General features: G+C 40.5%; 1 protein-coding gene across 1 annotated transcript in view; it reads right to left on the bottom strand.

Moving 5' to 3' along the window:
• Window positions 1-23,280, bottom strand: part of HSD17B4 (hydroxysteroid 17-beta dehydrogenase 4) — a 155,279-nt gene extending 131,999 nt beyond the window's left edge. Inside the window, exons 1-8 of the mRNA XM_075601069.1 lie at window positions 23,173-23,280; window positions 19,493-19,552; window positions 18,962-18,983; window positions 14,188-14,234; window positions 13,101-13,185; window positions 4,866-5,053; window positions 2,823-2,914; window positions 1,337-1,361 (exon numbers count right to left, since the gene is read on the bottom strand). Of these exons, the coding sequence (XP_075457184.1) occupies window positions 1,337-1,361; window positions 2,823-2,914; window positions 4,866-5,053; window positions 13,101-13,123 (328 nt within the window). The 5' untranslated portion in view covers window positions 13,124-13,185; window positions 14,188-14,234; window positions 18,962-18,983; window positions 19,493-19,552; window positions 23,173-23,280. The remainder of the gene's footprint in view (window positions 1-1,336; window positions 1,362-2,822; window positions 2,915-4,865; window positions 5,054-13,100; window positions 13,186-14,187; window positions 14,235-18,961; window positions 18,984-19,492; window positions 19,553-23,172) is intronic.
• Window positions 23,281-24,057: the final 777 nt, after the last annotated feature.

Consider the following 24,057-nt stretch of genomic DNA (forward strand, 5'->3'; position numbering starts at 1 on the left):
AGAACCATCTAAAAGTGATTTGCTCTTGTGTGCAAACAGCTCTATAAAGGTCTTGCCATTTATCCTGCTCAGCGAAGCATTAACAGCTTCTGTAGCACTAGAGGAAAGACTTTTTCCGAACCACGCTTATGTACTCAATGAGGTTTTCGAACAGAAACGCTTTGTAAATGTACACAAATCCCATCTGTTTTCTAAAAGTTAAATTACATTTTAAGCTGAAATATTGGCATTGGCTACTGAAAGAAAGCAAATAGTACAGTGCATCTGAGACCAGAACAATGTAGAGCATGAATGTTGCATGAAAGACAACGCTAACTAAGTGAGAACTGACAGTCATCTAGGGTGAGTCTGGGATTCATAACATGGAGGAGTAAGGGACTGCTTGATTAAGAATTGAGGATTATAAAGGATAGATGTTGCCAAAAAAAAAATGTTTGCATTGTTTCACAAATTGATTCAAATGGACCCTTTCTACATGCTAAATATAATTGATAATGTTATTTGCTTGGCCTGCAGCTCCAAAACAGTCAAGATTGCCGTATGTATACACCATTTCAAAAGTCACATGGCCATTTTATCTTCGAGTGTTCCATTAAAGCAGCAGTTCAAGCTGCCATTTAATATATATATATATATATTTCCATTCAATATGTGCATCAATACAATCTACATACTGACAAGTGATAAGCCAAGTTGGTAATCGATCCATTCTCCTGTGATCAATCAATGAAGATTCAGCTAGGGGGTTCACTAAATCCCTGTCAGTGCAGCAGAAGAGGACCCAAGATGCAAAGTTCTGTGGGGAAGATCATGTGACCAGGCAGTCACCAGACACCATTGGTGCACTGCTAGAGTGTGTATAGCTGAAAAAGGGGTGTGCCAGAGCCTGTTTCAGATGAGGAAGGGGACGTGACTTTGTAAATGGTTGCTATAGGAACACAAAATGCTTGTTACAGTATAATACATTAAAAATGTCTTTTAAATTGTTTTGTTTTTTTTAGATGCTACAAGTACAAGTATTTTCTCATAGTACAGAAATGATTTAAAAAAAAAAAAAACACACATGTAGGAGATTGCTTAAACTGCAGCTTTAAAGCTGCAAAATGTGGGGCCTTAGAATTTGCACTACAATTTAAATGCTGTTACTTAAGCACAGGTTCAGTTTTGTTGAAACAGGTGCCTAAAAATGTAGGATGTACCCTGCCACTAATACTTGTTTGCTACTTTAAGTGTGAACAGGAAGGACACTGTTTCAAAGCTCTCCAGCAACTTCCGGTTGCTGGATACTAGCATATAAAATTCTCCAAGGCAGCATTTTAAATTCGGAGATACTCACTTTTTCCAATCCAACCTGCCCCCACCTGTTAGAAGAAACGAAACATTTAATGTCAACCCTTGCAGTCCCCCAATTTACCTCTCACAATTTTTTCCAACATACATTACAAACAAAACTTTCATATTAATGGAAATAAACTCCTTAGCAGATGGCGGGTGCAACATTAAAAAATGTTTTAGTCCAAAATATGTATACTCTGCAATCAACACCAAACTGTATGCTCCTGGTAGCAGAGATTCACTGTTAGCACTGCTCCCTCCTCTTGCATTTGTTGCTTGCTGTTGCTTATAAAAAGGTGGGTCTCCATTGCATAGCCTCTCCCAACTCTTACAGCACACCATATTACAAATTGTATATAATCTGACTTTCTGTACAATTGCCATACCTGAAGAAGAATCACGTGAAGTTTGAAAGTTGGTACATTGTAAACTTTTGTTGGTTCAATACAAGGTATCATACTACCTATTTTTGCTCATGTCAAATGAAATAAAGGAACGATGCATCTACAATTCTTTTTTTGTGACTAAGACTGCAGAGCTCTGTTGAAGAAATCTGCCAAGCCTAGGAAGACACATAACTTGCCGAGCATAGAGGTCGTCTAAAGCAGGGGTGTGCAACATTTTCTAGGGAGGGTGCGGTGCTTACAGAGGCCTCGCACTCTTCCCCTTATTATGCGCACGAGGCCTCTGTATATCTCTCACCTTGTTTCCGCCGGCTTCTGGTAACACGTCGCCATGACAACACAGAGTCAAATGGCAGGACGTCACGTCAAATGACGCCGCCGATGCCGTAGCAAAGGTAAGAAGGGGAGGGGCCCGAGCAGGGGCGGAGCTAACAAAAAAGTTTGTACACGCCTGCCCTAAGGGGAGGCTGTAAACACACTGACTGTAAACAATAATACAGAGTATGAGATGGGGGAAGCTGGTTCAATTCCCGGTGTCGGCTCCTTGTGACATTTGCAAGCCATTTTATCTCCCTGTGCCTCAGGCACAAAAAACATAGATTGTAAGCTCCACGTGGCAGGGACTGTGCCTGCAAAATGTCACTGTGCTGCGTACAGTACAGCATACTGTAATTGTGCAGCACTTTGAGTCCCATTGGGAAAAAAAAACCCTACAGTATATGAAACAAAGTTATTATTATTATTAACATTCTAGTGTTTAAAGCGGTGGGGACACAGATAAGCACCAGTGTAACCATAGTGGGCTCTGAAAAATGTGTTTAAAGCCCTTCCGAGAAAGAAAACAAGAGAAAAACTATTATTTGGCAATAATCCTGTCTACATTGCTGTAGCCCTCGGGAATTAGGGCAAAATGTGTAAACTGTTTGGGAATCTATATATTAATGTTATCATGCAGAGTAATACTATATAACCATCATCAAATGAAACCAGAAAAAAAGAGGGATCTAAAAAAAAAAAAAAAAAAAAAAAAAAAAGTTCTTCAAATAGGATATCAATTCTTTTTATGGCTGAGGAAATACTTACCTCAAACAAACCGCCGTTCTCCTGACAGCTTTCATGACAAAGCCATAAGACAAGAGGAGCCACATAGTCAGGCTTCAGCGCATCCACCAGATCTAAAATGATACGAGAGACATGCTTAGTGCAGAGGGCATGTTCAAAATCAGGTCATACTACAGTGTAGCTGCCACTCATTTAGTCTTTTAGTAGCACTGTTACATAATACTGTGATAGATCATCATTCTAGAAGCCCTTTTGTACCTAGAGAAAGTTGTTGCCTGTGAAACCTTGTAGGGGAGAGAGAGACATGATGGTTTTTGATAGACACAATTATAGTGTACAGAGCTTTCAAAACTCTACTGGTCTCTACTCTGTACGGACTGAACATTTGAAGAAGGGACCTGGGAGGTTTCAAAACATTTTGTACCCTGTGATTGAATCTATGAAGAACTCATGTTGCTCATCTACAGTATAAGATAGTATCAAAGAAAAATTAAATATTGGTTAACATTTTTAAATATTAGTCTTACATTCTGGCGTATTTTAGAGATGTGATAAAGTGGAAACCACACAATGTGCTGTCTAAAGCAATTGTTTTAATTTGCTATAAGTGATGTTTGCGACCCTATGTACAGTAACTTTATCCCACAGTCTTAAAATAAAATAAAAACATTGATTCTAAACTCTTTAGGCATTAACTTGGTGTACCGACAATATTGCTAATTTAAAAAAAAAAAGTGTATGTGTGCCGAGCACGCACATTTTAAGTAAAATTTCTTCATTTTTTGTCACTGTTTTGTCACAGAAATTGTATTTGTGATGGTAATTTTTTTCATTAAAAATCAAAACACAATTTCAGTGACAAAACGCAAAGAAGTTTGACTTAGAACGCGTGTGCTCGGCACACATCCTGTTTTAGCTATTTGCACTTCTATATTTATACTAACTTTGAATTCCTCATGTGTGTCAGTGTGTGTCAGTGTCAATGTGTGTCAGTGTTTCAGTATCAGTATGTTTGTGTGTATTTACATTTACTAGAACATTTTCAGGCTTTAAAAAAAAAAAATTCAACATAAACTATGAGAAAGGGCCCCCCAAAGTCTTAATCCACCACTGAAAAAGTGGTCAGCTTCTTGTGGCATTAAAAAAAAACTTGTTAAGTAACCATGACCACACTTGTCTTTGTCAGAAACTAAACTAAATAGGTTAGAGATGTGTTGCGTCTTTCTGTGACAGACTGAAGAGGTAACCTACAGTATACAAACTCCAAATCTACTTCCGCTCAAACATTGCTTGAAGATGCCCTTGCTGCAGCTTTTCAGTTGAGGTGTTTGTTTAAATATTTACAGTCAAGCTGGTGCCTGCTGTTCTCAGTATCTAGGTCACAAATTCCATCCTCACAGAACATTAAAAACTTCTTTGTCTGCTCCTGCTCATATATAAACATGCTTTACCTACTTACTGTATAACCCTTCTTGGGGTCTTTCTAATCTTTGTCCAACAAATTCCCTTGGATCCTCTGCTCATTTTTAAGACATGTCCATTACATTTCGTCCTGACCATTAACCATTTTTTATGATTTTCTCACATCACTTCTATTTTTGAGATTGCGTTCTCATTGTTTTCAGGATTGTTCCCGGGCATGTGGATCTGGGCTGTTATTTAAAACTTACAGAAGATTCTTATGCAGCTCTCTCTCTCTTTGTAAGTAAAATAAACACCTCACTTCTCAAGAGAAGTAGCTGATACGTAGGCATATGCTTACTTTTTAAAATGTGGCAACACATCTAGTAGTGAGGTTTAGGAAATAATTCCTTGAGGATCTGAAGAACACACACAGCACAGAAGCCACGTACAGGACATACCTGAAAACAAGAGGTAACTCTCAATGTATTATTTCCGGGTAAAACACTTTTTATAAATAAATTCATATTATTCGTGTGTTCTTGATTTGCTACACGCAAGCACTTCTATCACACAACATCCTACTTCCACATGTACAGCTTCGCCAGAAAACATATCAAAATGTCAGCACCTTGTGATTTCCGACAAACATGGGACTATTACCTTGTGGCATGACAGTCTCGGTGAGCCTGGACCCAGCTGTAGGTGCAATGGTATTACAACGAATGTTGTACTTCATCCCCTCAATGGCAAGAGTATTGGAAAGACCCACCAGTCCAAGTTTAGCAGCACTGTAGTTTGCTTGTCCAAAGTTGCCATAAATGCCAGCCGCTGACGAAGTCATTAGTATTCTAAATAAGAGAGTAAAGTTAAATAAATATATGCAAATAGTTAAATGTAAAGTAGTTCTTACCAATCACATAAAGGTATTTTATGGTCAATTACATACAATGGGGCCTATGCAGAGAGCAGCGCTATTTCGAAATTCGCCATTTTTTGGAGAAAATCGCGCAGAAAACAGCCGAAAATGGCGAGTTACGAAAAACGCGCCAATTTTTATTTTCTATTTCTAAAACTCGCCTCGCGGCTGGCGAGAACCTCCATCTCGCCAGTTTTAAAAATATCCTAATGCAGAGAGGCGCGAACGGCATCTAGCGGCTGTTCGCGCCAATAAAATGGCGCGATTGTCTCCTTTTTGCCTCGCCAGAAAAAATTGGCAAGAAGCTGCCGCTCGCGGCCATTGCAAAGGGAAAAAAAAGGCGCGAATTTTTTTTTACACATTTCTGAAGCGCGCATCTCGCCAATTTAAACTCGCAACACGCATTCATGTTAAACATAGCAGAATTCGCACATTTCTGCATATGGAGAATAAAACTCTCCAAAAAAGCTACTTTTTAATAAATTCGCCAATTTTAAAATTCGCTGCTCTCTGCATAGGCCCCAATGTCGGTTGTAAAATCTTGGGTGTGTAAAAAAAAAAAAAAAAAAAAAACAAAATATATTAATAAATGTCATAATTAAATGATTACGTGGTTCTGAAATTATCCTGCGAGTGTTTGGAAAAGATTCCATTGTTAATTTTGGTGTTGGTCCTGTTTACAACAAAATTATAACAATTCCACTTCAAAAATAAACTCAATGCGTAACCCAGAATTGGACATAAACCAAAGAAATCAGCATATTGACTAAATACTTAAATCAATGTGAAATCAAACCACTGCTTTAGGGAAAACATTAGAACGGTTCAGGGATAGTTCAAATTAGTTGGATTCATTTCACTTTAAAGTCTGAGCAGCTGCTGTAAGACGTGCGTGTGCTTCTTTCCGAGCCCAGTTGGCAAAACAGCTGTAGACATGTTGTCCATGTTTATCAGCTTTTACTAAAGTGCTGTGTGGTACGGACTAGATGAAACTATGGACAGGATATGTTAGCAATAGAACAAGAATATACAAATAAGGGACGGCTACAAATCGCCACTGAAAAGCACAGCCTATAAGTTCAATCTGATTTTTTTTTTATCCAATAGGCAATGGCTTATTTACCCAACAAACAACCATGGATTCAAAATTGTAATACAGATTGTAAATATTAAATGCAACAAATACTTTTTTTTCCTCAGTTCATAGCAAACCACAATGTTGGTGTTAGTGGATCATCAAAATGTAATGTGATGCTTCGTTGCTTGAAAGTCTTAAAATTAAAAGAGTAAATCAATAAGGAGAAATTATGTTTACCTTTATAAGAGCCCACATTTTAAGCAGTGCTATGAAATATGAAACCTTCCACGCTAAAGGAAACCTTGCTGTCCATTCACTTGAATGGGCTGGAAGTTGTTTTATAGCATAGCACCGCTTAGACAAATAATTTCTTCAAAATTCAAGTCTCCTCTAGGACACAGGTACAACGCAGAGCTCTACTCACAAGTTCATAATGAAATTCACCATTTAATGCGACAGCCAAGAACAGAGGAGGAACAACGTTTCAGGTCCCAAATGCATCTTTTATCAGGTGATCACTTGGCTGTCACATTAAATTGAGAACGTCATTATGAACTTTTTCAGTAGAGCTCTACTTTGTACCTCTGACCTAGAGGAGACCTGCATATTGAAGAATTTGTTTGTCAATGTTGTGTTGGCTGCACAAGCAGGATTCTCCTCGCCTGAAACGGTTTCCCCGCACTTTGGAATAGCACCGTTTAGTACATTTGGGCCTTTACGTTTAGCAGATTACTAATGTTAATAACCCTGTGGACACAACCAATTCGGTTTGAAAACCCTATTTAATATCTACATTAAACCTCCAAAAATATATACAGCACATACATAAATATATATGGGGTGTTTTTTTCCAATAACAAAAGATATATCACCTCTACATCTATATTGTGATACAAAGTGACTAATCACCGTGCTGAAAAAACAATCCCTAGGCAAAGAAGTCTTTCAAACCAAAATCTAGTCAGGGTAGAAAATTATTGAATATAGATAGATAGATAGATAGATAGATAGATAGATAGATAGATAGATAGATAGATAGATAGATAGATAGGATAGATAGGATAGATAGGATAGATAGAATGGTTGGGTTTCTAACCTAACAAATGTCTGTGAAATCATGACAAAGGGCGAAGACGTTAAAATTGGCAATGGGCCAGACATATCACATGAAGAAATTACCATTGTTGAACAAAGATGGTATTCCACTCGATTACAAGGGTTATTAAGAGACCGAGATGACCAAAAGTATGATGGAAAGAGGAAGTCAGAATATTTGTTGGAGCAACGTGGATAAGAGGCTTGCGACTGCAGTAAATGGAAGATGATTATATTGTATAATATGTATATAATATGTATACATTAAATTACTTTCAGTAGTATTGTATGTATGTATTTATAAAGCGCCATTAATGTACATAGCGCTTCACAGCAGTAATACACGTGACAATCATATCAATAACACATAAAGGGGAGGAGTGCAAACATAAAAGTAACATTTAGGAAAGGGAGTCCTTGCTCCGAAGAGCTTACAATCTAATTCGTAGGTAGGAAGAACGAGACAGCAGTAGGGCGTTCTGCTAAGTGCGCCTGCACGGGGCCATGGTTAGTGTATGAGGTGTTAATTATCAGCAATGGAGCTGCTCATATGCTTCCTTAGACCGCACTTATAGCGACGGCCACGCGACGTCGCCCCGAAAACAAATACATTGCGCCGCCGCGTGCGCTTATAAGTACACGCGCCGGCGACAAGTGACATCGCGAAAACCTGAAGCCAGAAAATTTGATTTTTCAAGAGGCGTCACGTGACGGCCCTTGAACAAATCAAATTGCCGGAATCCTGCGCCGCCGAAACAAAACTTTCGCCGACGGCGACGGGTGACGTCACCCATCGTGTCGCCATCGACAGCACTATAGGTACAGCCTAAAGCAGGTGTTTTATTATTATTTAAGTATTATTGGACTAGAAGTGTAACTTCTTAGTACGCATACTGCTGCTAAACCAAGTTTCAATGCACGTCAGCTTCACTTGTGTCCTTGACTTGTCACATCTCCATGTGTCCAAGACACAAAAATTAGATTGTAAACCCTTTGGGGCAGAGTCTCAAAGGAACTGTGAAATCCTATGCGAAGAGCTGTGTACATTGTCGCATTATATAAAAATGTCTGAGCAAAAAGGTTTCAAAAGCAGCGTCACAATACAGCCATGCAAGGGTTAAACAGTTTGTGTGCAGTATGGCAACCAAAGGGTTAACCTTCTTGGTAAATGTTTTTTTAAGTTCTGTGTTGCATGAGGGTCTGTGTCCTAAAAGAAAATAATTCATGGCTTATTTGGTTATCAAACATTTATGGTGGTATTATAGATCATGTTAAAAGGGGGCAATACCTCCTAGGACTAGATTGAACTACAGATGTAGCTAGATGTACTGTTTTCGATGCCGCAGACCAACATGCTGTAATCCGCGGCCTGTCCACGGAACCAAAAACAGTAAGGTTTGTGGCCCGGGAGCATTAACACTGCGAGGGTCCCTGCTTCTGAACGGGACCCAGCAGCTTTAAGCTTTAAGCCTTCACTAGATGGGCTATCAAGAAACCGATACTAACCTTGTGGAGGAGCTGCCCAGCTGTCCCCATCTCCGTGTGCCATCCCCTGCAGCTCTGATGGTAGGAAGCAGTCTCCGGTGTGTCCCAACCCCTTGGATGATGTAGACATCTGAATATGAGTCTCTACATCATGAGGAATACTATAAGACCATATTCAGTTTTCAACCTCATCAAAGGGCTGAACAGGACATTTAACACTGTCGTAGATGACCGAAAATGGTCCTATAGTATTCCCCTTATGACGTCATCCATGGGGTTGGGATAGACCAGAGACTTCTTCTCACATTCAGAGCTGCTGGGGGTGGCGCACGGACACGGAGATTGGGATGGCCCAACAGGATTACCGCTACGGAGTCCCATTCAGAGGCATGGACCCCGCAGAGTTAATCCTCCCGGGCCTCTTACTGTTTTCGGGTCCATTATCGAGCGCGGCAGCAGTGCGGTCCTGTGACCGCACGCAACCGAGGCACCAAAAACAGCAAGTCTAGCTACATCTGTAATTCTAGTGACGTGAAAGAAGTGTCATATGAGTGATTGATACCTTTTTCATCAAAATCTGACACCTAGAAGTATTATTCATTTACTGTATTTTTCAGCTAGACGGAGGGATTTGCATTCCTCTGGCTGCTCCCTTTTGTGTGATGTCACTGTGTGATCACGAAGTTCTTGAAAAGACAGATTCCCCCTCCTCCCCTTTACTTTATTGGTTCACTGATAATAGCGTAGTGGGATAGGGGTAAAGAAAACACTTGATTGACAAACACATCCCTATTCCAAGGCCCCTAAGAAATTCAACTGGCCAACTATATGGGATTGCACCTTTAAGACAACCGTTTTACCACCAACCTTCTCTGGTGGTTTATATCAGCGGTGCACAAACTGGGGGGCGCGAGATTGTCTGCCAATTTACCTTGGCTCCAGCGGCTTCTTAGACGCCTCGCCATGGTAAACGTGACATCATGACGCCGGAGCCGAGGTAAGGGGGGGGGGGGGCGCGGAGAGAGAGGGTAACTGCCGGCAGGGGGGCGCAGTGAAAAAAGTGTGCGCGCCCCTGATTTATATTACAATGACAGGTAAGCAGAGCAACGTGCTGCAGAGATACTGTGAATGAGGCTGTGAGCTTCAAAATACTTATATACAGTACTTAAAACCAGAGACATGGGGTTGATGCAAAGGACATTGTACTCATTAAACACTACAAATTAACAAGAATTAAAAAAAAAATGTACAGTATGTTCTGGACAACGCTTAGAAATGCCATATATAAGTCCCAGGACTGAAAATTTATTCAGTGCTCATAATGTAAACATTAGTGGAATTAAACTATGATAAATTGTCAGTCTATTGGACCTTCAAAGGTTTAAAGAAGCCTTTTACATTGTACCTGCGAATGATGGGAGGTTAACCTGAGTATGATACACGTAGTACCATGAATCTGTTAACCATTGGGAGAGAGATATTCATTGTTTTATGCTTCTTGATTACAAATGTAGAATTAAATTGCTCACCTCCCAGACCTCAGGTCAATGGAAAGTGACAAACGATTGAAAGGATACACCACTACGATAATGTGAAGGCATTGGAGACTCTCAGAGATCAAAGAATTGGGGAGTATAAGAATGGGTGTTAAAGCCACACACATCGTATCTAACTGGGTACATTGATTGTGTCGATCTCATTCCTTCTACAAATGGTGTCCTCTATGAAAACCAACTACAGGACTTGTGTGGTAATACAGTATATAGGTTTACAGTTGAAGGTGACGAAGTTGAGACATTAGGGGGTCTGATGTAACAGCATTAGGGTCAAAGCAGCCATTTTGTTTAACTATTTTTAGTCCGCCATCTTGTCTTTGTGAGTTTTAATATCATCTTTCTATGTGAAGAAATCTGTGTGAAAGAGAGAATGGAATGTTTTCGCTCCTAGCTGACTTTATTGATCTTTCCTCATCCAATCAGCTTCAAATTAAAAGTGTAAGCAGGCCAGATATTATGAGAAGCATGCAAGATAAGCTCAGATTCTTACAGGGAAAACGATTCTCATACAATGTGCCAAGTGGCAGAACGGACATCACATTTAACCCCATAATGATTTTTAGCTTACATACAGTTATTCGGTATTATTATGTATTACAAAATGACATCAGCTTTAGTATTGTTATGTATTACAAAATGAGGTAATATTTAGTGACGTGCAAGCCCCCCATAAAGGGGTGGAGCTTTAGGTTTTAGGGTATAAATATATGGCATACCGTGTTATTGTTAGAGAGCTTTTTTTTCAAAAGCTGTCTCCGTTGTGCACTTGACTTGAATAAATTCACGTGTTATTCTGTTTCAAAATAACCTCCGACTGTGTTTTTTATTTACGCTTTTCTCAAAGGCTTTTTTATTTTAACCCCATGTACTGTATGTAATTTTGTCATCTTTTTTATGTAATAAGCACTACTGTATACACCCTTCTGTTATATTAAATCTAAAATGACAGCCTTTGAGCTGAACCCAAGAATAGTTCTGGGGTACCAGGTACTCCTCACATATAAGCCCTTAAATTAACCCTGGTGGTGGCATAAATCGAGGTGTAAAGTGATGGTTTTGGGGGGCTGCGAGGTGTAAAGTGATTGTTTTGGGGGGCTGCGAGGTGTAAAGTGATGGTTTTGGGGGGGCTGCGAGGTGTAAAGTGATAGTTTTGGGGGGCTGCGAGGTGTAAAGTGATGGTTTTGGGGGGCTGCGAGGTATAAAGTGATGGTTTTGGGGGGGCTGCGAGGTATAAAGTGATGGTTTTGGGGGGCTGCGAGGTATAAAGTGATGGTTTTGGGGGGCTGCGAGGTATAAAGTGATGGTTTTGGGGGGCTGCGAGGTATAAAGTGATGGTTTTGGGGGGCTGCGAGGTATAAAGTGATGGTTTTGGGGGAGCTGCGAGGTATTAAGTGATGGTTTTGGGGGGGCTGCGAGGTGTAAAGTGATGGTTTTGGGGGGCTGCGAGGTATAAAGTGATGGTTTTGGGGGGGCTGCGAGGTATAAAGTGATGGTTTTGGGGGGCTGCGAGGTGTAATGTGATGGTTTTGGGGGGCTGCGAGGTATAAAGTGATGGTTTTGGGGGGAGCTGCGAGGTATTAAGTGATGGTTTTGGGGGGGCTGCGAGGTATAAAGTGATGGTTTTGGGGGGCTGCGAGTGCTCATTTATATGGGGAGGCGAGTTGGACAACACACGCTCACACACAGAAGAATGTATGTGACACACAGTTCGGCCCAGAAACAAAGATCTATTTATTTCCAATACCAGAAAATCAAGTAAAATAATTTTTTCTACCAAAACCAACAAACTGATTGATGATGATGATGCAAGGCGATAACAGCATGTTTCTAACTTTGACCACTAAGAGATATTTCAGGTTGAAAGGCACATGCTTTAAAAGACTTTGGAACTATAAACAGACATGAAAGGTCATGTTAATTTATAGTCTCAAATGAGTACAGCAACTATTTCAGAGATTAAGTCAAAGTCGCCACGTTCTTTGAAAAGAACTTCAAATGAATAGTATAATATCTGGAAGCCTAAGGGTCTCTCAATGCAATGACAAGTGTGAGATCCTCTCTCTCAGGCAGAATGCTCCTTTAGAGAGCAAGGTCACATGAACAATAGTCACAGACTAAAAAAAAGTTATGCATTTCACTTTTGTGACTTCCAGAACTCAGCCAACTATTGCCGTATGATCACATCATAAATTCACATCCTTACAAATATCACGTTGTAAGGAACATTGGTTAAAATCAAGAAACTGTTCCCACAATGTACTGTAATGATACATATGCCAACCTTAAAAAAAAAAAAAAAAACCCCCACTGGAAGTGTAATGAATATATTCACTAATAACTACTAGTCAACAACTCATAGCTGATCATTGCGTAATAATGAATGTTGATCTTCAATATAACTGTACGTCAGTAAATGAAGAAGTAATCACTACTATTGATCCAAAACAGAATGTGTGGTCACAGCTTTAAGTGATGTGTGCAGTAATCAAATGTACATTTCGCAAGGATCTGGTATTCCCAACAGTTAAATTACAAGAATAAAACAGGTTTATATAGTCTTATTGACAGGAATTTCAAACACAAGTGATCGAGATAGATAGAGATAGAGACACACACACACACACATCTACACATACATACATACATACATACATACATACATATTCACATATATATATATTTACGTATATTTAATAAATATGTAGCTGTGAAGAACGAAGGCACAAAGCTCACTAGCTGCAATTAGTGGTTATGTAAAATCATACCTTCCAAACTTCTGATCCTTCATATGATTCCATGCTGCTCTGGTGACCTGGAACGATCCCTTCAAGTGAACTTTCTGAATAATATCTACAGTAAAGTAGAATGTTAACAAAAAATATAAGAGTTTACATATTTTCTCATGTACAGTATGGCATTTATTTACAGTAGCACCAAATATATATTTAACATGTTATTTCATCACTAACTGGCTACTTGCCCTTCAATACCAAATCACACAGTCAATTACCTTCTATAATATTGGCCAAATAAACAAATTACAGTAACAACTGCCAGATTCTCTGTGCGTTAAAATAAAAACTAAACAGACTGCTGGTTGTTGCCATGTACACGCATGGGGAAATAAATGAAGAAATAAATCTACAGATTAAGAAAATGTGCTAACAAACAAGAAATGATCTCAGATGAACATCCATTACTATTATTTTGACAAGTAAAATAAGATAAATAAAACAGTTAGTGGTCCCTTAGAAAAAAGAACCGTGCATGGTTTAATATTTTCTAAATTCTTATTACAAAGGTGGCACTGCATATATTTATTTTCTAGTACAGATTAATAATGAGTGTACTATAATGGGTCCAGAAAAGGTGGAATTCTTAAGGATCAACGGGGTCCTATAAGCCTATGCTGTATATAGGGTACAGTATAGATAATATATATATATATATATTTGTAATAGTCCAAATTACAGTAACTGCAAATTAACACATGGGACCTGAGCATTATTATAATTATTATCGTTTATTTGTAAAGCGCCGTTGGGTACAATGTGGGTATGGAGTTATGTCTATTACATAAACAGAATGACATACCAAAGGAGTAAAGCAGCAAGCCCTACATATTCGGAACCAGGTGTTCCCATGAAACAAATCACACTGCTCTGAGATCTGGGATTTCCCCAATGTTACATTTGAACCCCTTTTCAGTAACTGTACTGTGCAGTCACATTTATTACACAGAGAAGCAGTGTTAAAGTACATACTGATACCTAGGGCAGGAACAGTTAACATGATGGCGGAGAGTAGTATAGATTTTTATTTTATTTGTTTAAAGTTTATGTCTCAACTCACCCCAATCGGCATCACTTATTCTTGCAAAAGAACGGTCTCTCAAAATTCTAATGGAAAGAAATACAAATGGAATGAATCCGTGTGAAACAGCCTAATCTTGGTAAACCAAAGCGCACGGCGACTCAAATATTTTACTAAACAAATTCATTTACTTTTGGTTATCACAATATTATTTGTTTTAATCTAGTGGGCAAGATGTACTTATGTACTGTACACACTATAATGTCTACAGTAGTGGTTTGTCTCATACAAAAGCAACAAAAAAGTGTTGTTCTCAAATGGCAAACGTAGCAGTGCGCAAAGTGGGGGGCGCGCGCCCTGGGAGGGCGGTTGCAGAGGCCCCGCACTCTTCCCCGAGGCATTTAAATGAAATGCCTGGGGGGTGGCGTGAGGCCTCTGCAACGCACTTACCGTGGTTCAGGCGCGTTGCTGTGACACGTCACTGTGGCGTCAAATGACGCTGCGGTGTCATGCGGAGTGACGTCACACATCAGTCTCCATAGCACCGGGGTCACGTGACCCCGCAGCGTCCTTTGACACCGCCAAACCAGGTAGGGGGGCGCGAGGAGGAGCAGGCAGGGGGGGCGCAGCTCCAAAAGTTTGCGCTCCCTGGGCTAAGGCCCATATTTACAATGCAGTGATATTCAATAAGACACTTTCAGGCACTGGAAGACACTTACAGCCCATGCAAGTGAATAGAAATAGCACCTCTGGGCAAATATGGCCCTAAATGTGTGTCATTAACTTACCAAAGAACCCCACAATATGAGGAGACAATAGCAGCTTACATTAATGTTGCCGTTCAACATAATACGTCATACTTTCTTTTTTTTTCTTTCGTATTTAGCAAATTGTCCGTATTCCTTGTTCAGCGTAAATTCATATTTTATTATGAAATCTCCTAGTAGCAGTTTTCAGTTTGGGATAATAAAAGTCCATATAAAATAATGTTACTTAAAAATGGCCACGAATGGAAATGCTTCATAAAGAGGGGAAACTATAACAGCCGGCTATCTGACAACTGCAGGTTGATGAAGATAACTAGCAGGCTACGCGGACGTGCCACTGCCCGGTTATTTAAAGCCAGTGAAGCTGCCTGGGCACTTGGACTCAGAAACGGCGGTTATTCACCACTGCAGTACGCAAATGTGTTCCCCAAAAAAGCTTTGTGCTTTCCTGGGTGCAACTTCACGTGCCTCCACATGCACCTTCTCATTCTGCTGCCTTGTGTCCAACCACAGGAACTGTGATTCTTCTTTCATTCTCAGGCCAACTAATGGGTGATGCCTTCAAAGGGCATGGGGACAAAAAGGGCCGTGTGTATGGCTCATGCTTTAAAGTGGTGTTACCTCTTGGTTTTTTTGTTGCTTCTATTTTTTTACTCTAGGTGGGAAGCAAGGGGTCTCTGTAGCTAAGCAGTGTTGATTTTAGTTCCAGAGATCTGCTATCCACCGAGGGGGTGGGGGGGGGGGGGGGGGAGGAAGAGAATGTTTTTATTTATTGCCAATGGTGCTTTAAGGTGTATGGGTGCAAAATGCTACCTCAAAGCACATGGGGCAACAAAATGGCATTTAAGAATATTTTTAATTATTTGCTTCGGTGAGTAAATGAAATAACATAACGTTTTGGGAGATCAAAAAAAAAAAAAGATGGGAGATAAAAATCCATAAACTGGTCTGACTAATTGGTAGGCCATTAGAGCCAAAGACTTCATTCCCTGCCTGTAAGTTAATCTTGGACACTTCAAATGTGCATTTAATGAAGAACTCTAATTGTAGTTAGGTACAGTATTACTTTTACATATTCCCCAAAGGAGGCAGCCTGTATTGATTTGTGTTGTTGTGTCGTTTTGTTCCCCATCAGCCTAAATTAGAAATGCTTTAGAAAATGTTATCAATTATTGCACAAATATATGTTACTAAATGGTACTGTACTCTTACGCAGTTTAATGATGCACATCAGTAAAAAGATATGTACAGATGCAGCAGGACAGGACAAAACAGTTTGGCTCAAAACAAGCTATAATTTAACAAATTATGCAAAAATGCGAAAACCGTAGCATTAAATACATAATGGGTCTATTTACAAAAGCCTCGCAACTGAAAAATAAGTACAAAAACTGCATCAGATTTATCAAAAGAAAGTATTCCATTTCTCTCCATGACAATCCTTTTCTTGTGTAAATCTGGTGCAGTTTTTTGCACAGGTGTTGCCCTAGTTCTGCCGCCTACAGACTTTGATAAATAATTCACAGTGTGTTAGCCAAGAATAGCGAGATGTGAGTTGAATCTAGTGTTGTGTTAAAGGAGAAATCCAAGCCTTCATTTTTTAATACATGATTAAAGCAGGGGGTTAATGGAGCTGAACCCCATTAAATTCAGCTATGGGGACCCCCTGCTTTCGAAGATATTTACTTCTGAAGGGGATGCCTGTATCTTTGCAGTTTTCAGCTCCCTCACCACATGGGCCAATAGGAAGCCGCACCGGATGATATCATGGCTTCCGATTGGCCCGCAGGGAGCTTTGAAAATCAGCCATAATGTAAGCCCTTGTGTGGCTACAGGCACCTCCTAAGGAGGTAAGTACCTCCCCAAAGCAGGGGGCACCCTTAGTTGAAATGAAAGGGGTTCAGCTCCGGAGACCCCTTGCTTCAATCCTGCATTAAAAAAATGGAAGGGGGGGGAAAAAAAACGGCTTGGATTGCCTCTTAAATCTACCCAAGTATAAAAAGAAAAAACAAGTGTGCAGTGATATAGTACACCGCAAACCATGCTCTCTCGGCTGGGGTTCCGCAGCATGCTTGGAGTCTCAGAAGGGTGCAGCGAGATATTACCCTGTTCTCCCAGAGCTCGGAGAAAGTAAAAGGGATGCTAGGGGGCAAGGCAGTTTCCTCTAACCGGATTGGCTGCTGCTGGGTAATGCAGCCAATCAGGATAAAGTGTAAGGATAATGTGCCTGGAGGCATGGTCAAGCAGAGGACGAAGCAGTGTAGGCAGAAGGAGGCGAGAATTGGCGTCTATGTGTCCTTTGTGTATCGGACAAGGGACGGGCTCATCCAGTGCTAATATAGGAGTGTGTATGTGATTTCGGGAGATGGCAGGAGCTTCAGGTAGAGGTAATGACTTCCATTCCATGGCTGGTACTCCGATTGGATCCGACGATGTGAACGGTGTATACAGCAGGGCCCCGGGTATACGGCGGGTTCCGTTCCAGAGGCCCGCCGTATAGTGAAAATCGCCGGAAAGCGGATCCAACAATTTTCAAAGCTGCGCATGCGCAAATCGGCATTTTCGTCGTTCTGCGCATGTGCGACCTGCGGTCTGCGCGCACAACCGGCGCACCCGCCCGTTCTGCGCATGCGCGGTTTTAAATTCAACATGGCGGCCCCCTTCTCGGTGCCGCCGTAACAGCGGATCGCTGAAAAGCGGGGCCCTGCTGTATAAGAAGAAAGAAGCAAATATATATGCAACACTGTGAGGAACAGGACAAACTGCAGGTAAACACTAAATGTTGTTTGAGGTGTGGCCCCTCCATCCCAGGGTTTAAAGCTCACCCCCGCCCCACTTTCCAATTAGCAGTTTTTATCATGTTCCTGTGCATCACAGACCCAGTATGGTTTTTCTCCCTCCAGCAGAAAAGAGAGGTGCATTTTTCTATCACATATCACGTACATACTCATGTATATTTGACTTTTGAACTCATATCAGCGCTGGATGAGTCATTCCCTTGTCATGTACTTTTCTGATTTTTAGAATAATTACTAAACTGCACCTGGTTGCTACAATTATTACCATTATCTGTATTCACTTTTTGCACTATCCGTAATAGTTGGCACATTATTATCACTTCATTGGATTCATTGTTTTTTATAGTGTTGTTTACATTTGTTGCACATTTCAGTGTTCAATTCACATTACACTTTGCACTTTAGTAGAGAATTCAGTAGCATTTCCCACTATTTATTAGTATTCTTTGTGTATCTGTCTGTCTTGTTTTTTTGTGTAACTGTGTCTGTCTTTCAGTCCTATTGTATGCGTCATACCTGGCTCTGTTCTATTTGGTGTATGTGTCTGTCCTGTTTGGCATGTGAACATGTGTAGCTGTCTGCCCTGTGGTGTGTGGTGTGTATATGTGTGTGTGTGTGTGTGTGTGTGTGTGTGTGTGTGTGTGTGTGTGTGTGTGTGTGTGTGTGTGTGTGTGTGTGTGTGTGTGTGTGTGCACATCTGTGTATGTAGCCATCTGCCTTGTGGTGTGTGTATGTTTGTAGATGTCAGCCCTGTGGTGTGTGTGTGTGCACGTGTGTATGTAGCCATCTGCCTTGTGGTGTGTGTGTGTGTGTGTGTGTGTGTGTGTGTGTGTGTGTGTGTGTGTGTGTGTGTGTGTGTGTGTGTGTGTGTGTGTGTGTGTGTGTGTGTGTGTGTCTGCCAAGTCTTTCGATCATATTTTGTGACTGTGTGTACCTTGCTTTGTGTTTCTGCAGCATTTGTCTGTCCTATTTTGTGCATGTGTGTTAGCTTAGGTTCTGACTATTGTAAGGGTGCCTCAACCACTGAGCATCATTAACAGGGGAAATGCCTTAAAAGAAAAAAGAATGAGAACTTCTACAATAAACCATAATAGACACTAGCCTGCCTAACGCGGCTGTTGTTGCTGATGTGATCACATTCCATATGTTGAAACACATTTACAAATAAAGCAGAATACCAAAGGCAATGATAAAGTGCACGCATAAACATGCATTTTAGAGGTGAAAATTACAGGTCAGACTACTTACCCAGCATTGTTTATTACAACATCTGAAAATAAGATCATAAAAATATATCAGAATGACAAATGTGAAAAAGAGAAAAACTCATGAAGAAATGTGTCCAGTTAGTTTTGTAGCACGTGTTTTAGCTGGACAGGTATAACCCATTTATGTCCAGAAGTGTAAAGAAGGCACTGCAAACTGAAGCCTTAGACACACCTGCACGGCAGTGATTAGGTTTAGTTTTCAGGCAATATGTTTAGTTTCAGTTTCACCATTTCATGGATCCATAGACCTCTCAGCTCCTAAAGTTTTTGAAGTATTGAAAAAGCCGAGCAGGAATTTAACTTGGAAAACGCCAACATCAATAAACAAATGTATGAAATGTGAAGTGGCCCGCAAATCAATTACACAATACAACAGCATTTTGCCTTTTAATGCGTACTCTGCTGCTCACAGACTGATGACAGAAATCACATAACCAATTACAAGGGCTCAATTGCCATCAGTCAACCAATGGGGGGGGGGGGAACAAATCAAATGAGTTAAGAGGGTTACCTATTCTCCCAAATGCATCTAATGCCGTCTGCACAAGTTTCTCCCCAGCCTCTACGGAATCTAAGAGACAAGTAAAATGAGCAAAAAAAGTTACGTCGTTAAGATAAAATATGAATGGTTCATAAACATTTTGGACCTTGGTTGGCATGTTATCAAGTACATTGAATGGACTTCAGTGTAATATTCATTGTAAAACATTCTGTATCATTAATCAGAAAACTAAAAGGTGTTGCTGGCAAAACAGCAAAGGGATTTAATGGTTTGGAGATAATAGCAAGAGATGATAACCACATCAGTCAGTTCAGGTTGAAAGGGGGGAATGCTGCAAGAGGAATAGGAAGTAAATATCTTGGAGGAAGAGAGAAAATAAATGTAAAAGCATAATTAAAAGCAAATAACATTTGCATTTGAATGAAGATATACAATACCAGAACCCCAGAAGACTACACTACCGATAAGTGGTCATTGTGCAACAAGAAAGAGCTACAAGCTAAGACTTAAGGTTGTCAAATATAGAACACATGAAAGTTTTAAAGTAAAAATCAGCAGGAGTCTTAGTGGTCAATTTCAGACTTCGAGGCCAGCATTCAGACAGGCGTGATACAGATCTTCTTAGGAACCTGACCCTTGAGAGCGTAAGTGTTCTACCGCAGTGTCTTTTTAATAAAAATAAAGCCACTTCTATAAAATACATGCTCTGCTAATCCTAAATCCACCATGTACAATCTTTTCAAGGAAAAAATTGTATGCAGCTTATATAAAATGCATGCCAACATCTATAGTACAACTGAAAACAGATTGTATATAAAGTGCAAATGTGAGATTATTTTGAATGTATAGAGAGAGGATAGAGAGGAGAGGATAGAGAGGAGAGAGAGGAGAGAGGAGAGAAGTCCAAGGTTACTCTGAACTGTTAGATGTGACAGAGATATATATATATATATATATATATATATATATATGTGTGTGTGTATACATGTATACACACACACACACACACACACACACACATACATACATACATACATATATATATATATATATATATATATATATATATATACACACACATACATATATATAATATATATACACACATACATACATACATACACAAACACACACAGGAGAGATTATCGGACATCTAAAAGTTTAGAGTAACCTTGGACATCCAGCTAACATCATTGGGTGCATGATATCCCCTCCCACTCAGAAGTTTGATGTCCCACTTTTAAGGTGCAACTGCAGATTGCCTACTTTGCATGCAATACATGCCCATTTTAACTAGTTACACTCACATGTTATCTATTACCCTTCTGCCTGAGAACACACTTTATCACGCAGAATTGTACTTTATGTCTTTTTTCTTTACCCCGCATGTGGTTCCTGAGAGACGCACTCCTACCTTTGTTTCAATATTTCTACGAGACCTTGTGGATGGTCTTTCCCATGGAGAAGCACCTCAGAGCCTGATAAAGGGTTGCATTTTACATTATTGTAACTTATTCACACGATGTATTGCATTTATAACCTTGATTATACCAAGAGCTGCAGGGCGGCAGCGCTATTCTGTGACATCACCCAGCACTACCGCCGAGCAGCATCTTGGTTATACCAGGGAGACAGAGCAGAGGAGGCTTGGAGGAGGCGTGGCCGTGAGCGGTTCGCCCTCATTGGCCGTCGCATGAAAAAAAAATTCTCAGTCTCTTCCCCAGCCATCCGCTTTGCAGTACGGCACGCCACGCCCGTCGCTTGCGGTATGAGCACTTTCATTGGATGTAAGCAACTTGTTTTGGCGCCGTGAAATGCCGCTACACGCGACACGCGCATGTTTTGGCGTATAATCATGGCCTTAGGACTGCTGCACTTTGTATCCATTTGTTTTGTAAGTGTGGGAAGAGCCTGGCATGATGGCTTGCAAAACCTTCCTCCCAAATCTAGCCTCGTCAGGAGGGTGATACATCGAACTTTCAATGCCCAATGAACGTATTCTGTGAGACCATGTCGCAGTCCTACATATATCTTGTGATGAGGCAAGGGCCCTATTGGCTCATGAAGTAGCTATAGCCATAGGGAAATGAGCCTTAGTCACTAATGGACAATCCAGATGTCAAGGCTTCCTGGATACATTGCTTGACTAATCTAGCAATGGAAGAAATAGAGGCAGAAAAGCTTCTTTTGTTTCCTGAGAAGAGAACAAACTATTGGTCTGATGTCCTATAATGCTCTGATTTAACAACATATTAAGATGGGGTTCTAACCACCTCTAAGCAATGCAAAAGCTCTTTCTTTTATACGATTAGGATTTGGACACAATGAAGGGACAATTATGACATGGTTCATATGAAAGGCCAACACTATCTTAGGGAAGAAGAGAGGTTACTGGCTGCATAACATTATCACCGTGATCATTCACACACACACACACACACACACACACACACACACACACGTGTGTATATACAGTTGTGTGAAAAAGAAAGAACACCCTCTTTGAATTCTATGGTTTTACATATCAGGACATAATAAAAATCATCTGTTCCTTAGCAGGTCTTAAAATTAGGTAAATACAACCACAGATGAACAACAACACATGACATATTACACCGTGCCATGATTTATTTAACAAAAATAAAGCCAAAGGACCAGCAGGGACCTAGCTCCAGAGGCAACACCAAACCTCACTCAGGATTTACCAGAATATGCATGCTTTGCGGAGGGACCAGCCAGCCAGTGCTCCCCCTGCTGGCAACTGTGAGCAGAGCCCAGGTAGTTTTACACCAGCTTCCATTTAATTATAACCTAGTTCCTCTTCTTCTTCCTGTAGGAGCATCTGAGAGAAATGTCAAAACAAGAAGGTAGGAAAAACCCAAGTGGGGATCTCAGGTGGGAGGAGCCTTATTTGCTTTGGCAAATAAGTGGGAGGGGCATAACCCTCATTGTTTGTACGGTCATGGGGGACGATCTACATATTCCTCTATCTATATATAAAACTCTAAGGATGTCTGCACATCCCTCTGTGATAAGATGATTGGCCCATCACTCACCTAGGGAAAGCCAGCCAGTGAGGCTGCACATCCCTCCCCCTCTGTGAATGGAATGGAGAGCACATGGGGCAGGAGAGAGCGCAAAGAGAGGAGAGGAGAGACAGCAAGATCAGTAGGAGGAAACAGAATGTAGTGTGCACAGAGGAGAGCAGGCACAGTAAGGCAGGGAGTACAAAGGGGAGCAGGGCATGATAGAGAAGAGAGTATTGTGGGGACGAGGGAACAAGAGACAGCAAGGTATTACAGGGAGGGGTAAAAACAAAGAGTAATGTTTAATTAATAACCTTTCAGATCACCTAGATCAGTGTATGTTACGCTGGGTACAGTTAATATACATATACACATACACACACATACTCATAAAAAAAACAATTTGACACTTCATTGATCTATAAACTAGCACAGATACAAGTATATTAAAAGCATGATAAAGTCTTCTCTAGGAAGAATGCCAGCACTTTATACACAATAAAGCCTTTAATGGGTGAATAATGGATTCTACTCAATGCTAAAATAGATCTCAAAGAAAGGTGATTAGGTCAGGATTAGTATACACTCAATAAGTTTCAATGATCTTATATTAATTGTGTGCCCTACCCAAACAATTATGAGGGAAAGGACTGAACTACATACCATAGTTGGCCACAGCTTTTCCTCCTTTTGCTCTTATTTCTTCGACAACTTTGTCAGCAGCTGATGAACTTTTTCCATCTCCCTTAAAGTCTCCTCCCAAATCATTCACTGTAAAAACAAATACAAATTCAATACTTGACAAACAAAATAGTTTACATACGTGCAAACGGGCACACAGGTCAACGTTAATGAACCAAGTACTGTACATAGCTTTATTTATATCCAAAATAATGTTAGGGGGGGGGGGGGATTCTCCTTGTATTTAAAGACCCCAAATCAGAAAGGTCGATGTTTTGTCGAGCACCATCTGAAGTTGAGAGCTATGAAAAGAAGCAGCAGTTTAAAAGGAGCAAAACATGATCCAGGGGATCCCTGGACATACGAGAGTCACTGTTCAGGGGCAGCAAGTTGGCCGTCCGCAGATCAAACTGGTAGACCCATAATGGCCGCAGGGTCAGCGCTCGCTCCAACGATCAATAGAAATGCCGTGATATCATCCACAAATAATATTGTGGCTTTTTATTGATGACCCTACTTTCATGTTTTCAGTTCACCAGCCATATTTGCAGTCTGTGTCAAATCCGGCACCACAAAAAAAAAAACCCTACAAATATCTCGGGGGCGAGGGAGTCCATGGACTAGGTAAGCTGGGATTGTCGCTTTAAAGCATTGCAAAATCAAGGCTTAATTTTGTACACATTAAGATGAGAAAGACGGACAGGAGGAACATTTTAGAAGCAAATTATTGTATGACACAATCACAGATTGCTGCGGAGTTCCATCCTGCAAACATTGTGTATCAAACGATTTCTAGGCAACCCTGCAATTATCATCATCATCCATTAGCGTGCAAGCGTACTCGGCAGCACAATTAAAATAGATGCA

Source organism: Ascaphus truei, chromosome 1 (assembly GCF_040206685.1).
Source record: "Ascaphus truei isolate aAscTru1 chromosome 1, aAscTru1.hap1, whole genome shotgun sequence".
Taxonomy (NCBI): Eukaryota; Metazoa; Chordata; class Amphibia; order Anura; family Ascaphidae; genus Ascaphus; species Ascaphus truei.